This window comes from Mangifera indica, chromosome 19 (assembly GCF_011075055.1).
Source record: "Mangifera indica cultivar Alphonso chromosome 19, CATAS_Mindica_2.1, whole genome shotgun sequence".
NCBI lineage: Eukaryota > Viridiplantae > Streptophyta > Magnoliopsida > Sapindales > Anacardiaceae > Mangifera > Mangifera indica.
Genome location: NC_058155.1, coordinates 6382066 through 6398251, shown reverse-complemented (window position 1 = coordinate 6398251; position 16186 = coordinate 6382066). Strand labels below are relative to the sequence as shown.

General features: G+C 34.3%; 2 protein-coding genes across 5 annotated transcripts; one reads left to right on the top strand and one right to left on the bottom strand.

Annotated features, from left to right (window-relative positions):
* Positions 1–4137: 4137 nt before the first annotated feature.
* On the top strand, positions 4138–11482 carry LOC123203514. 4 transcript variants are annotated; one of them, XR_006499310.1, is made up of 6 exons: positions 4138–4679; positions 5296–5781; positions 6550–7062; positions 7621–7733; positions 9436–9695; positions 10617–11482. XR_006499310.1 is itself a non-coding variant. In XM_044619892.1 (5 exons), the coding sequence occupies exons 1-4, from the start codon at positions 4233–4235 to the stop codon at positions 7702–7704; spliced, it is 1530 nt and encodes a 509-aa protein (XP_044475827.1). In that variant the 5' UTR covers positions 4138–4232; the 3' UTR covers positions 7705–7733; positions 10617–11482. The 4 variants fall into 4 exon arrangements, 3 of the variants coding, with proteins under 3 accessions (XP_044475827.1, XP_044475828.1, XP_044475825.1); XM_044619892.1 differs by lacking the exon at positions 9436–9695; XM_044619893.1 differs by lacking the exon at positions 10617–11482 and having other exon boundaries at positions 9436–9967.
* Positions 11483–13025: 1543 nt separating this feature from the next.
* Positions 13026–14926, bottom strand: LOC123203665 (cilia- and flagella-associated protein 251-like). Its single transcript, XM_044620111.1, has 2 exons — positions 14540–14926; positions 13026–14469 (listed from the first exon to the last, which is right to left on the bottom strand). The coding sequence occupies exons 1-2, from the start codon at positions 14688–14690 to the stop codon at positions 13133–13135; spliced, it is 1488 nt and encodes a 495-aa protein (XP_044476046.1). The 5' UTR covers positions 14691–14926; the 3' UTR covers positions 13026–13132.
* Between the last annotated feature and the right edge of the window lie 1260 nt (positions 14927–16186).

Here is a 16186-nt window from a genome sequence, read left to right as displayed (position 1 = left end):
CTCACCAGAAAACCTTGTTAGCTGTCATAACTTGTAAGCTTTTATTACTCAGAAGGTTTGTTTTCTTTTCCTGGCTAGAATTGAACAGCTCAAATACAGTCTCAAGATTGGACATCAATGTTTTTGCAAGGTCGGCCACTGTTGTCATTGAGCTTTAAATTATTTGAAAATGACTTGCATCGTCTCTCTGTGTGATGCTATGCTAAGAAAGACTGGATTGTTTCATGATTGCAGTCATTTCCCTTTTGCTTAACGTATAAGCAATTATTATATCCCATCACATAATACTAAGAAAGACTAGCAGTGACATGCTATATTCTATTTGATTACTTGAATGTGAAAGACAAATATATTGAAGACTTTCTCAAAGTATCATTCTTCGAATAACATTACAGGCATAGAAATTGTACACAAACCTAGACCTAGTAAAATGAGCAGATTATCTGTGGGATCTATAGATAACTATTACGTATGCGTTTTAGATTTTTGAATTTATATTTATTTGAGTCTATATTCATTAGTTTTATCTGTAATTCAAAATTACCTAATCATATAATGATATATAATTGTATAAGTTTAAATTTATGTACAGTTCTATTGTTTTCTTCTCTCTTGTAGGATTTTTTTATCCAACCTAACTTTGTTGAAATGTCTCAATTAAAAGCTTGATCTTTTGGCCCTTTATAATTATGTAGAAAAGTTCGCTCTGTTTCCAAGTTATGCTGCTTTAACTGCTTTAACGGTTGCAAGTTGCACTTCTGATCTCGAAAATTTATGTCCATAGGCTGAGTTGATCATCAACATGCACTGTTCTTGGGCCCAAGAGTCGATTTCTGGCAGCAAATTTTTGACCCACTTCAGCTTTTAAGTCAAAATTTTACTGAGATTCGATTTTAGCTTTATTTTTCACTGGCGATTTTTCAAAGGTCAAGCTTCACCACATGGAAAAAAAAGCGCTCTCTCGATTAACTTTATACTGATGCAATCACATTCCCTTGAATTTCGGGACGTACAATGATGTTAACTTGCGTTGTTGTCATTGCCGTGACTTGACGGTGCAAAATGTGCCCTTTTAAACTGCATTCCGTGTATATCCTGTTCTTGATGGTGGCTCCATTTGAGATAAACAATTAGATAACTCTTATATGACATTCTACAAGAGGGAAAATATCATTCCAGAGTTGTGCCTTTGCTAAAGAATGAATTAACTCGAAACTTTTGACAAAACATGGTCATAACATGTAATATCTCTGGTTTAATGACTCGACTCATTATCAAAATATTGTCTACTTTAGACATACAATCCATTATGATTTTACTTTGGGTTTTACAATTCAAAACTCATCTAATAATTTAAAAAACTCGCAGGCTATCTAACCAGTCAAATTCTCTCACCCTTAACCAATGTGAGATATATAGATAGAGAATAGACAGACCCAACATCTCTTTTGTGCTTTATCGATGTGAGATTTGTCTAAAAGTATCACATACACCATTTTACGGGACTCAACGTTCTTGCTGAGGTTTGTCCCACTATCATTCAAGAGGATATACGGAGCTGTTCTAATACCATTTGTAATATCCCTGGTCTAATAACTTGACCCACTATCAAGATATTGTCTACTTTGGACACACAGTCTATTATGGTTTTGCTTCTAGGTTTTACAACCCAAAACATGTCTAACAATTTAAAGAGCTCACAAGTTATTTAACCAATCAAATTCTCCAACTCCTAACCAATGTGAGATATATAAACAGAGTACAGACAGACCCAACATTTTTTTCATGTTTTGTCAATGTGAGATTTGTCTAAGGGTATCACATAACACTTATCTGATATGAAGATATTAATAATATTTTTAACAAAGATATCGTTGATAACAATAATATTTCTTCTCATTTAAACTTAAATTATGAATACGTACGGTGATCTAATCCAATGAAATTCGAATGTACTTTTTTCAGTCCAAAGAAGTCTTATATATACAAGTAAAGAGACAAGGGAGAGGAGAGAAAAAAGAAGTACAAATTTTCTACAACTACTCTTAAACTAGATTGTTGTTTGATTACAATAGGTAAGATGACCCAAACCAATGAATCTGAGTTACGAAACAACATTCAATGGATAAAACCTATAGACATCTAAAGCAAGACTCTCGTTACGAATAACATTTGTAGTGTCTAAGGACATTGGTGTTATAACCAACCTTGATTCATAGGTTGGATGAAGTCATCAAACATATAAACCAAACATGTGTGACAACCTAATTGCCCTTTGGGCTTCTCGAGAAAAGGTGGTCAAATGTACCTAACTCAAATTATGTTAGTAAGTTTTGTTGTGTAATGAAAACGATTTCGAGTGACAATGCAAAATTGTGATACATAATCGAATCAATTTAACAACTGCACATACATAATTCAATAGTTTATTCAACAAAAAACTAAAACTTCATAACTCAACAATTCAACAATTAATTTTATGTTGGCTCGATATTGAATGGGCGTACGATAATACACTCACCAATCATTTTTAACATGAATTCAATATCAAAATAAAAGGGTTAACCAATTCAATTGAATTCATAACATACATAACAAAAATTTGCTTGATGATCACTCAAATATGACTTTGATACCACTGTTGAGTTATGAGGAAAGCTCAAGGGACAACGAAAATGAATTTAAAATTTTTGAACAAATGAAACCCCTTTTGACCCTTACAGGATCCATTTGTAGACAATCATCACATAATATATAAACAACAAAAAAAGAGGTTTAAGAAGTAAACTTGTGTTGACATCTCATTCACTTCGACAAACATGAAACTTGGTTGCAATCGCTCTCAAACACAAGAAGAGGGACGACTTTGGTATCCACATGAAGCATAGGCTTCAAGAGGCTTGAATATGCACAATCGTATTGTTAAGAGGCTTGTGCACGAGGAGGTGTTTCAAAGGCATGAGCGTGCACTCTAAGAAAAGGTTATGAAGTTATGAAATTGCGTCTACTTATATAGACACCATGTATGCCCATATATGGTCAAATTTTTGGGGCGGATATGGATAATGAATTATCCTTATCTAGGACTATGCACGTTTGTACATGACTCATGTATAATTGTACATAGGCAAAAGGTTATCCATTCAAATTTATCCTTATCCAATTGGATAAAGTCTAACCTCCATAATTTTTATTATACTTAAACACCTTATGATTATTACACTTTGGCCCCTAAGTGAAATAAAAATTGTATTTCTAGCCAAAAGACATCTCCAGACTCCAAATCTTCTATCTAAAACTAGGATTGGATTCATCTAGAATAATCTTATGTCTTTAAAGTTTGATCAACTTTTTTTTATGTGTAATTTATAGACTTTCTGTTATGTCGATAATGGATAGATTCTTGTCAAGCTCCCAACCCGTTAGTCATTCGAATATGGACCAATATTAATATCTAACAAGGCATGAGAACCACCTAATTAATGAAATGTCATTGATGGACTCTTTAACCTAAAAACAACACAGTTATTTGTATAATTTGATCTTTTTATCATACAATATATTTTCAAAGCTAAGATATAGATTTAGTGTTCACCTCAGAATTCCCACCATATGTATAGATTGATGTCTCTATCAACATTAAGATGAAATTAGGTGAAGCAACATCTTTCTTGAGCTGTGTTTTCCAAATTGAAATTGGATATATAAATGCTTAAACTATTTACATGCTGACATTCAAAATCATTGTTACTAACTCTAATTCCATTTTGAATGCATTCCCCCGTGAAGTCAAAGTAACTGGCCTAGATAGAGAGGAGGTAAACTTCGTTTCAGAGTTTTATACCATGCCTACATCATTGATGACTAAGATCCTCCCTCAATTTAATGTACACTTTTTTTCTTACTTTAAAATAATCTAAACAGATACTATTATTTTATTTTAAAATCATTCAATCTGATATTATCATCAAATTATATAAATAAATTTATGCATATAGTATTATTCATCTTAATTTCATTCCCTTTTCAGTTATTACAAGTAAATACTGAAATACATAAAAAATCTAAAGTACAAGGACATCTTTGCAAAAACCTAAATATCAGGAAAAAAAAAAAAAAAGAAAGAAAAACTTTGCACTTCCTGTTAACTGGTTACCCAACCAAAATCCGCCGCTTTAACTGTTTATTTAGGCGATTGTCACTTCACTTGTCATTTGCGCTTCCCTATATCAATGGCGACCCCGTACGAGAAACCTGAATCAATTAACCCTAGCTATGGAGACGATGAGGACGAGGACGAGGACGAGGTCGAAGACCTAGACGGAGAATCCGAACCGGCCCCACCGAGCGAGCAGATGGTAAAATTGTTTAGCCGGATGCAAAGAGACACAGTTCCACTACGCGTGCACGATGTGATTGTGAAAGGAAACACGAAGACGAAGGAGTTTTTAATCGAAGCGGAACTTGACGCGCTCAAGAATGCCACGTCAATGCAAGAGATAATCCGGGCGGCCAGTATTGTTAATTATAAACTGCGAGAGCTCGAGTGCTTTGATTCGGTCGCCATCACGGTCGATGCTGGTCCACCGGAGCTTCCGGGTACGGCAAATGTGATCATCGAAGTTGTTGAAACAAAAAGTCCACTTTCTGGTCAAATCGGAACTTTCTCCAAGGGAGAGGTATGTAATTATTTGTGCATGAATTATGCCTGTTGCCTAATTCTGAATTTGTTGTTAATGTAATGGGGAATTAGTAAAGTAGAAACTTGTGGACAAGCAGAAGTAAAATTGGCTGAAATGTGGAGAAGAACTGCATTAAATATATGTTGTGAATTAGCTGTGCAGCGCAGGCATTGATGTGGCATTGGTGATAGCAGGAAATTATGATTCGATAAGTTGATTGATGGCGTCTAAATGTTTATTGTTATAGGAACTTTAAGAAATGAGAATGAGAATTGTGTTACTGAAAGTATAAACATTATGTTTGCGTAATTGGAGAAAGTCTTAGACATTTTTTTTTTAAATAATTGATGTGTTTTGTAGATATTCATGATGAGATATATTTATCCCATTTAAGTGTTTTTACTGCAATTGCCTCGGCTATTCTTTGGTGTACTATTATAGTTCACACTTGTATTGTATCTAAGTGACGGTGGATTTGCTTGTATCTTTGTGATGTTTCAGTTTTTTTGTCTTTGTTTAATGAGCTAAGCTTGTATGTATAATGAAAGCCAGTGTGTTGATGAGTGTGTTACCTCTCAAATATTTTTTCTAAATCCCTAGAACACTTTTTTAGGCCAAATCTTCATCAGTTGAAGGATCTCTCAAGTACAAAAACTTTCTTGGTTATGGTGATTTGTGGGATGCTTCTTTGGCATATGGCTTTGATTGCTCAGCAGAGGTAAGTGCTGGTGTGTATATTCCCAGATTTAAAGGTCTAGTGAGTCCTTTGACTGCACGGGTATCATTACTATCCCAAGACTGGCTGAAATTTTCTTCTTACAAAGAAAAATCATTGGGGCTGTCACTCGGCTTATTTTCATCTAAGTATCATGACTTGGGATACAATCTTGCATGGAGGACCTTGATAGATCCATCACAAATGTCGTCCAGGTCCATAAGAAGGCAGCTAGGACATGATTTTCTTTCATCTTTAAAATATACATTTAGGTTTGACAAGAGAAATTCTCATCTGAGGCCAACTCGAGGATATGCTTTTGTTTCAACCATGCAAATTGGCGGCCTTGCACCGGATAATCGGACCCTGAGATTTTTGCGACAGGTTTAATTTTTAACCTTGTTCTTGTTTTTGATTGCACTTGTTTGATAACTTCATTGATTGCAGAATTGTTTTCTCTCTTTTTTTTTTAACACTTTCATAATACTGTAGTCATGTCAAGTTATTGACACGTACATCTGTCAGTTGAATTGTGGTACACGTGTTGTGTTGGGTTTTGTTACTGGATATTTGTGCTTTTTAGTTTCTTCTTATGTGGCCCTCTCTCTTTATTGTACAACTTAAATGACTTTACTCTGGGAGTTTATATTTATGATTTAGAATGAAAGCCACACCCTGACTTTAAACCTGATATGGTAGATTTAGTTGACATGTGTTAACCCTTCAGCATGCATGGTTCCTGTAATTGCTGACTTTGTGCTTTCATAATTTTATTAGGTGTTAGCGGAATAAAATCTAAACATTGTTTTTGTGAGGAACATGGGAGTCAGTCTTGTGGCTTGAAATAAGTGGTTGCTGTACTTATTTGCATTATTCGATTGGTTTTTATTTGAAAGTTATGTTTGCCATCTTATCTATGTGTTTCTGTAGATTTGTGCATTAATTTCACATTGAGATTAATATTTTCTAATAAATTAGTATCTTGTGGTGAAGTACTGGTGGTCTGCTCATGGGATCTGACTTGTTTCTGCTTCTTTGTATGTTTCATCGTAGCTTCAAGTTTCATGAATGATTGGTTTATGTTTGCATGGATTATGCTAGGTTCATCTGTTTTTTAAGCTTGTTGACAATGACTCTGGATCATATTAACAGGAGCTTGATCTTCGTTTTTCTGTCCCATTTGGATTTTATCATACTGCCCTAAATTTTGGGGTATCCAGTGGTGTTCTTCTCCCACTTGGAAGAGGATTCTTGAGCATGTCTTCTTCCATACCTGAGAGATTCTTTCTGGGTGGTAATTTATCTCCAGTTTGCCATTTAGGAGGGCCATTGGCATTTTGGGGGTTTAAAACTAGGGGACTGGGTCCTTCTGAGCCAAGAAGGCAAATGACAGGCAATTCCTCTGATGAGAATGCAGACCCTGCTGAAAGGGATTTTCTTGGAGGAGACCTGGCTGTTTCTGCCTTTGCAGATCTTTCTTTTGATCTTCCTTTGAGGTGGTTTAGAGAAAAAGGAATTCATGGACATTTGTTTGCATGTGCTGGGAGTGTTGCCAAGTTAACAGAGAATGAGTACCGGAATTTCTCTTTGCCAAAGTTTTTGGATTCTTTTCGAAGTTCTTTAGGTGGTGGCATTGTTTTTCCCACAAATCTATTCCGCCTAGAGGTGAGCTATCTGTTGTTAAGTTTATAAATATAAGAAAAAAGAAATGCCTTGGTCCAGGTTGCTGCACGATTGAGGAGGTTACCTAATACAGTGTCAATTGACGTGGAGGTGCTTGGGCAACTCTCCATACTGCTATTTAAAATTCGTCAGAAACAGTGTCTTTATCAACATGAGACATGTCACTGTAGCACAGTTTAAAAATTATTGGAAGTCAATATTATTACTAATAACTTCATTTCTGAAAATATCACGGTGATTCTACTAATCAAGCAATCTGCTCTAGGTCTGTGGTATTTGAGGAAGAAATTGGATTTTTATGTTATGGGTCATTCATCATAAAGTACTCTGGGAAAATATATTTTTTGTAACCGGGAAAGATGAATACTATAGATATCTTAATTGTTTTCCCTTGAGGTATCCGCAAGAAATTTCTGTATAACAACTGTTATTTTCTTTTCTTTATTTTTCTTAAGAAGAGTGGTTATTTGATTTCATTTTTTTCCTTTTTTATTTTAGGAAGACGTTTTCCTTAATTGACAAACCTGATTCCTATTTCAGGTTAACTATTGCTACATACTGAAAAAGTTTGATCATGACCATGGGAAAAGTGGCCTTCAGATTAGCATATCTGCTCCATCCTAGAAATCTTTGGCAAAAGCCTGTCATTTCAGGTAATTGAGTTTTTTTTTTCGGCTGTTTGATGGTTGTGGTTTTTGCTGGATACCTGAGTTAAGAACCAAGGAAATTTAATATTTTTTCCAATGTAATTTCATATCATAAAACATGATGTTTTAGGATGCACGGGATAGAGTTAATAATTTTGGTATCTGAGCAATTAGATGCATGTATTGGCCCCTTTCTTTCAGGGTGTCTGACAAAACCACTGAATGTTGTATTTTTGAAACATATCATTCCAGACAACCATGCTTCTTCTTTTGTTGGTTTCATGGCAAAATGTTCTGAACAGACTCTCACGTAGATACGCATTCATAGGTTGGGTAGTGTTTTAGGCTGCCCACTTCTGCTTTCGTTTTTGCTTCCCCTTCGTATTCCAAAAATATTTTACTCATGTATTGTCGTAAAATTATTCCCCTTCTTTTCAAACCCATTTGGTGGGTTTGATTTGGGTAATTTTTTATTATTAAATATGAAAGATTATTGCAAAAATAAATTATTTTAAAAATTACTAGATATAAATTAGGTAGAGAACTTGTTCTCATCTAAAGTTTGTTGCATTCTCAAATTAGTATTTATTAACTATTAAAAATCTAAATATTTATCTGTGAATTGTTAAAATTAACAGAACTAATTAATACTATCTATTTTCCTCGTAAGTTTAGAAAACTAATAATTTTCTTCTAGGATTAAATTTTGAAATGTTATATTTTTTTCTTCTTTTTTTAGGCACCGTCATCGATTGGTTTCTCTCTTCACTGTATTTTTTAGCATCAAAAATTGAACGAAGAACGTTCTTGTCATTGGATGAAGAGGAATTGTCTTCGTTTTTGTCTTCCTCTAGTGACGAAGATGATTTGTCTTCCTTCAGTGATAAGGACATTCTTCGTTTGGTTTTCGACGCTGAGAGAGAGAGAATTCGATTAGTGATGACATCAAAAAAGAGAGGAAGAAAAAGAAAGAAACCTTATAGGGAAAATGTAACATTTTAAAACTTAATCTTTAGATAAATTATTAGTTTTCTAAACCTAAAAAGAAAATGAATAATATTTTATTATTTTTTTATTAGTTAAATGATGATTTTATTTCTATAATTTAACTGATTCTATTAATTTTAATCACCTATGGATAAATGTTTAAATTTTTAATAATTAACAAGTTTCAACTTAAGAATGTAATGAACTTTGGGTGGGCATAAGTCCTTTTGACTTATAAATTATTATTATTATATTTTATAAAATTTGATAAAAATAAATAATTGTTGTGTTTAATTAGAGAAAATAAAAGAATATTAAAATATTATTTTAAATACCTTTAAGTATAATTATTATGAGGTATTTTTTATATTAATTAAAAATGTGAATATTTTTGTTTTAAAAAATTGATAAGTTAAAATAGTAATATAATAAAATTAAGATTATTTTGATAATTTTTTAATATTTAAAGAGTATTAATAATCAAATTGTCTTTTATATTATCTTATATATCACAAATAATTGATTTTTTTTTTTTATAAATTATAAAGCAAATAAAATAATAGAAATAATAAAAAAAAATCACAAAATAATTATTTTATAGCACCAGCCAAACGAATATTCACAAGCAATCAACAGTACTCAATATCTAGAATTTAAGTCGACGGGATCCAAGATTGAAACAAAATTCACAGTACCACGGACTCACAATTTTTTAACGCAGAGTCGCCGGAGAGGATGAACCGCCGCAGGAAACAATTATGGGTTTACAATTATGGATTTGTTTTGAGCCAAGGTGGGTTTCTCCAGTTTCGGCCCGGTATCTAAAAGACGGAAATATCCTGAACTCCACTTTTCGTTCCATATTAATATAACATGATCCCTTCGAGTAAAAAGACGAACAGGCAATAGCAGGCAAATCTTCCTGTGGCTCAGAATAAGTAATGGAGAAAGGAAAGAAAAGTGGCAAATCTTCTCTCAAATGTAAGAAGTTTTGCATCTTCTTTCTGATTCTTTATTTGTCTCGTCTCCTATAAATTTTAGGCTGAGTCAATGTGGTGGCCATCACTTGATATTCCATAGCTTCTAGGACAACTTTCAGTCTTTGTTCTTGTAAGCTTCCAATTTAACATGGCTTATATCATGTTTGAAATTTGAGAAAGACTCTTTCTAAACGATCCCTCATGCATGGGTCTTTTGTTTCTTCTTTCCATGTTCTAAATCATGTGAATAATTTAATGAAATAATTTTTGTATATATTTGTTTATTGATACATTGCTGAATTTATACATGAAGCCTATGAGATATACAAGGAAATATGGGAAAACACTGTACATCATATAATAGGAAAGACTATATCTACAGTTTTATTGACTTGAAAGACAAACATTAGAGGCAGTGGATCTCTCTCCATTCAAACGGGACATTGATGAGCTTATATAGATGAGTTTTTTTTGGACTGTCTACTAATTAGATTGTGCTGTGAATCATAAGCTACTCTACTGTACTATATTGTGAATTATAAGCCAGTGGACTTGTGTTCTGAAATGACCTTTACCAATTGATCTAAGTTGTTTGATTCATATTTAGAATACAATTTTAAATGGATCAAGCAGTCTGAACATATAGTTTGCCTTGGTTAACTGTCTTGTGAAGAGCTACTAGTGATGCTTTTGGGCAGAGATGGAGATCCAGAGATTTTTTTCTTAATTGGACATATTTTTAATTTTAGTTTTAGTGTGAGCTCAAACATCAAAACAACACTGTAAAATAGGGATTAATTCATTAATGAAGCAGTAACGTTTGAGTCTCAATTACTGGACAAATCAGCACTCGTAAAATGTTTGAGAAATCCACATATATACACTTCTTGATTCTGAGTTTTCTGATGCTGTTATCCTACAGGATTGTGAGATTGAGAGCAGCATCAGTTGAGTGATCTAAGGAGTGCGTCAGCCTTTCTGCAAGCTTTCACAGACCCATCAGCAGCCAAGCTTTGAAGTGAAGGCCTGCTCCAAGGATTTATTAATAAACGTCTTGCTACCTCTTCTCCTCCATCCTTGCACAGTCCTAACAGGAGAGTTATTGAGTTATACTCTGCTTTTCCTTATCTCCTACCGCCCCTGGGAGCAACCTTGAAGTAAAGCTAGTATCTCTTGAGGGCATCATCAGTTATACCCTGCCTTGTCATCCATTAACAGGTCAATGAGCTGAGGAACTGCTCTTGCCATAAGAATACTATCCTTTTTAGGATTATATACTGCAAGATTGAAAAATGCAGTTGCAGCATCTTTTTTTCCAGTTGTTATGCCTTCTTTCGGGAGCCCAAGTAGGGCTGGGACTGCTTTAGCATGTGCTCCAATTGAAGCCTTGTAATCATCTATCATCGACAGGCTATGTATGGCTGCTGCTGCAATTCCAGAACATCTATGATGTTATCCATTGCTCCAGTGGCCACTATTAAGATCTTATTGTTGTCGAAAATTGAGAGATTGAGATAGTGACAGCATTTTCTTGTATTCTGGATCATGGGAATTTAGTACTGTCACAAGGAATGGAATGGCTTCTCCCTTAGCAATTATACTTGTGTTGTCAATACCGGTTCTTGCAAGTAATCATAGCTCATAAGCAGGCTGCCTCCGAATGTCTACTGAGCCTGTTGCTAGTTTTCCCATCAAAAACTGAGCTGTCATTTTTACAGCCTCCATGGCAACTTTGGTAGCAGAAATGTGATCATACCAAACAAACAAGGTTATTGTGTTCATTCATCATCATTATCATTCTCAGCATACGAAATGAACTTCCTGAATCATTTATTCAGATTTACACTATAAAATGCCTTTATATAAGTTACTGGAATGAAAACAATTTGGCAAATGCTAATTCTTTATGTTGTAATGGTGTTTTCTGGCATCGCTCTTTTCTCTCTGGCAACTCAAATTCCGGCTACCTAGCACTTTTGAACTTTATCTCTCTTTTTTGTTTGCTCTATGTCTGCAGAATAAATGTATGAGTTACTTTATCTGTCTTTTTTGTTTGCTCTATGTTTGCAGAATAAATGCATGAGTTTGCCGTACCTTCTCTTGGGCAAGAGGCCAACTTTTATATATTTTTCATTAAATAACATCAGTCACATTGTGCAATCTTCATGCATGGTTGTCCAAATGATTTCATCCATCCTTATCATGTCTCATGATCTCTAGGGACACATTTTATTCAATAATTGACCTCATGCATGGTCGTATACTTCTTCATGCATGGTTGTACATGGCAACTAACATAAATTTTTATCTTTTTATCGAGTGTACGAGTGTGTGGCCTCATCATGAACAGACATACATCATCTCATACTTTAGAATAAATTTACACCACATGATGGAAAAAAGTGTCCTTTCATCACATGTACGGGTGTGCATTTCTTGCATGCACAATTGATTGCATACTTTCGCAATAACACAGGCACAAAGATTCATCAAACATGATAAATGGCAAAAATACTCTTTGGATGTATTTATAGATGTGACGGTGAAACAAGGTCTTGTTAGTCCACCAATTGACAATTGTCATACGTGGGTTTTGTTCTTTTTGGCTCATCTTGAAACATTACACTCACCCTTAAGTGCAGCACTCATTACATAAACTTATATATTTCTATTAGCCTACGCTTACCATACATGGGTTTGGCTCTTCTTGGCAAGGATCTAGCCACATGTTGACACTTGTTGCGCATGGGTCTGGCTTGGCTTAAAATAGGGTCTAGCTCATTATCTTCTTGGCTTAGCCTAAAAGATGGTTTAATGGCTCTTCTTGGCTTAGCCTGAAAGATGGTTTAATGACTCTTCTTGGCTCAACCTGAAAGAGGGTCTAGCCACTAGTTGACACTTGTCATACATGGGTTGGCTTTTCTTGGCTTAACTTAAAACAAGTTAGGCCTTCAAGTGCAATACACAATACAAAAACTTGTATATTCCAACACTGCCATGCTACACTTGGCTAAGCTTGAAGCATGTTGTGAGCTAGGCTAGCCTATAACGAGTTCTGATACCATGTTAAAAATCTTAAACTGTGTCAATCAACTTTATTAATTATAGGTTTTAACATGTTTTGGGTTTCAATTATTGAAATAACTTAAGTCAATTTAACTTAAATACCCATTGCATTATATACCTTTTTATTTTTCATTTTTGTTCCTAATGTAAGGCTTACATATTCCATCATGTTGCAACAATTTTATATGCTAGTTTTGATTAGGAGAAAGTGCAGCATCTTAAAATATATGAGAAATGATCTTTGATAAACAATTCAGTATAGTTCTATCAGAAAAAAGCAAATAAATTATTGATTCAATTATGAATAAATAATGTCACAGTTTGTGTAAAAAGTATGCTTGATTTATTACAACCTCGTAGCTATAATTTAGTTTATCTTTTCTTAGCTCTAATGAAATGGAAAGCAAACACTAAAACAGATACAAGTAAGGCTGATCCTGCAACAACAAGAGGACGACACGTCTTGGAACTTTTCCCAACATGCTTCTTCACTTGGGCTGCTTCCTCAATCAGATCTTTCTGCTTCTCCAATTCCTGAGATTCATTTTCCTCTACTTTTTCTTCAGATATTTCTTCTCTAGTTATTTTTCCTTCAATTTCTTTCTGTTGAGTTTCTTCACTGTGTTGATCTGCCAAGTTATTCGGACTTGAAGTTTTTTGCTGCTCAGGTTCCTGATGGGATTCAAGTTTTGCTGATTCTAGCACTTCTTTTCGAGGTTCTTGCCTTGGTGATTCTCCAGGGATTTCATCTTCCAGTTGGTAGTTCTCTTTAGTTGTTTCTTGATCTTCAATAGCATTGGATGGTGAACTTGGGTGTCCTGTTGGCGCAGTCATTTGATTGTCTCCAGGAGTTTTAGATCGAATATTATCCGGACTAAGAGCTTGTCCTTTCAATTCTTGCAACTGTGCTCTTTCTTCAGGAAGGTTTTCTCTTTGAATTTCTTCAGTTGGTGGGGATTCTGTTTTCTGTGAACCATCGCTCTCTTGCTTAGATGCTTCCACCTTTTTAGCACTCGCCTGAGACTCAATTTCTGGGCCTCTATGTAATTTCTCCGCAACCTGATCCTTTTTTCCCGAGCTTTTACCTTCAGGCTCCATGTAATCCCAAGCTTTTACCTCTCGCTCTTCAGAAGCAATTTCTTCCCTGGCTTTTTCAGGTTTCTCCTTTACTGCCTCTCGAGTATATTCTCCTCCGGAAAACTCTTCAGCTTTTGTTGCTTCAGGTTTTCCATCACTTACTTTATCCGAAACCTGACGAGAATCCTCCAAACCTTCGTTCTTTTGTTGTATAGTTTCAGGAAACTCCCCTTTTACAACCTGGTCAGTTTCTTTCTTGTCTATTGGCCTTTCAGACTCTTTCTGAATTTCCTCTTTTGCTTTCTCAATTCCAGGAATTTCATCAGATTCAGTTCTTGCTCTATCTTCCTCCTCTTCGTTCACTTCCTCGATCCCAATCCCACGAATTCCTTTCTCCCACTTAGGCATAACAATTGTCAGAGTTGATGTTTCATCATTAAGCTTGGCCTTAATTTTACCTAATTTCACCCTTTCTGGAATCCGAAAAACTTTCCGAAAAGCCCTTATCTCCACCTCTTTCCTGCACAGAACCCAACCCGTCAACACCATCTCCTGAACAGGCTTCTTCCCACTAATTGCAATTCGGTTCCCAGCTTCATTTATCTCAACATCAATGTTCTCTCTTCTGAAACCTGCAATTTGTTTAATCATTCTTGAGCATTAGAAATGAGATTAATTAAAAGAAATGGAAATTAACAATACCTTTGAGATGGCCAGTGAGGATGAACTTGGATTCAGTTTCTGTAGACATGAAAAGAGGGCCAGAAGAGTCTTTTGTGATCCTAAAATCTGCCATTTTGGAAGTTGAATCATCCCTGTTATGAGTGATTTTGAGTGCCAATTCAAGCTCCATTGCTGTCCTCTTTTTTGGTTCCCCAAAACTGTAATGATTTTTGCTAGTAATAATGGAGAAATGAAACAAGACATGAAGATCAAAAGCATTTTAACAGGCTTAGTTTACAGAAATTTGTGGTGTTTTTTCACAAGAGAAATGGATATATTCATTGCTTCCCAAATGCAATCTTTTTGCCTTTGGTGGGAAGTCATGGTTTCCAAGCAAAGCAAAATTGAACAATTTCATGTCATATGTTGCTTACATTTCACATCCGAGCTAGAACCGGTTCCAAATTCAGAACAACACGCTTTTTATATTATTTGTTAAGTGCAACGTCTCAGGTGCTTCCGAACTATCTAATAGTATATATTAGATAATTTTTTCTTTTGGTTTTTGTTATAATGTCACAAAGTTCTCCCTAAAGTTAATCTTCGAAGCGCAACCAAATGTGGCAACCACTTATCGAGCCCCAAGTTCACATTTTAGTGAAATCTTATTTGAGAGCTTTGATATCTTAACAAGGGACTAGCAATCAAGCCACTCTAATTCTACCATTTGTAAAGTGAAGGATTCTCTTCAATTCAAAATTGCAATTGTAATTCTATCAAAAGAGGAACCCAATTATAAATCGCAATTGTAATGCTCATCTAGCAAAACAATAAATTCTCTTTAAACAATACGTTGTTGATATAGATATAAGTTTCTCTCATTCAAATTATAAATAAGATTCTAAATTCGGAGAGTTTCAAATATATTTTTCTCTCTATGAATCTTGTATATAAACACAATAAACACTCCTGTTGTACAAATTATCTTATAATATTTTTATACTACACTTATATTAGTGTTAACATTGTGGACAGAGGCAATCTGACCTTCAAGCTTAACCATGTATAAAATCTTATATTTTATCTATTTTCTTACTTTTTCTAATTTATCCTCTCACACACAACTGTAGTAGATTAACTTAACTCTTCTCATATGTTAATCATTTCAACTATAACATATCTTACATAAAGCTTTGAATCACATACATTAGTTGATGACGAAATATTGTATCAACAATTTTATAAAGCTAAGATCCAATTTTGGTATATTTGAAGTTACTATCTCACATCACATCCAATGGATATATATTGAATGTTAGACTTATAAGAATGGATAAATAACATCACTTAATAAGTTAAATATTTTAGATTGTATGTAAGCTTTTAGATGCGACACTGAGTGATTTTTCTCCTGAATCACTCAATCTTAGCTTACTAATAAGCTAACGGAGTGGAAGTATCATAGTGTTATACAGTAATCCATAGCCCACATAAAGCCTACTCGATGCTCATCTATGAATAAGTTCAAAATGTTTTAACAAACAACTAGTGATCAAACAATACCTATTCAATTCTTTGCGAGAAAAAAGTAAGTCTATTCAAATCGAGATAAGAATTACACTCTCTCTGATAAAGGAATTTATCAAGAATTTTCTATAAATATTCTCATATTACACATCAATCAAG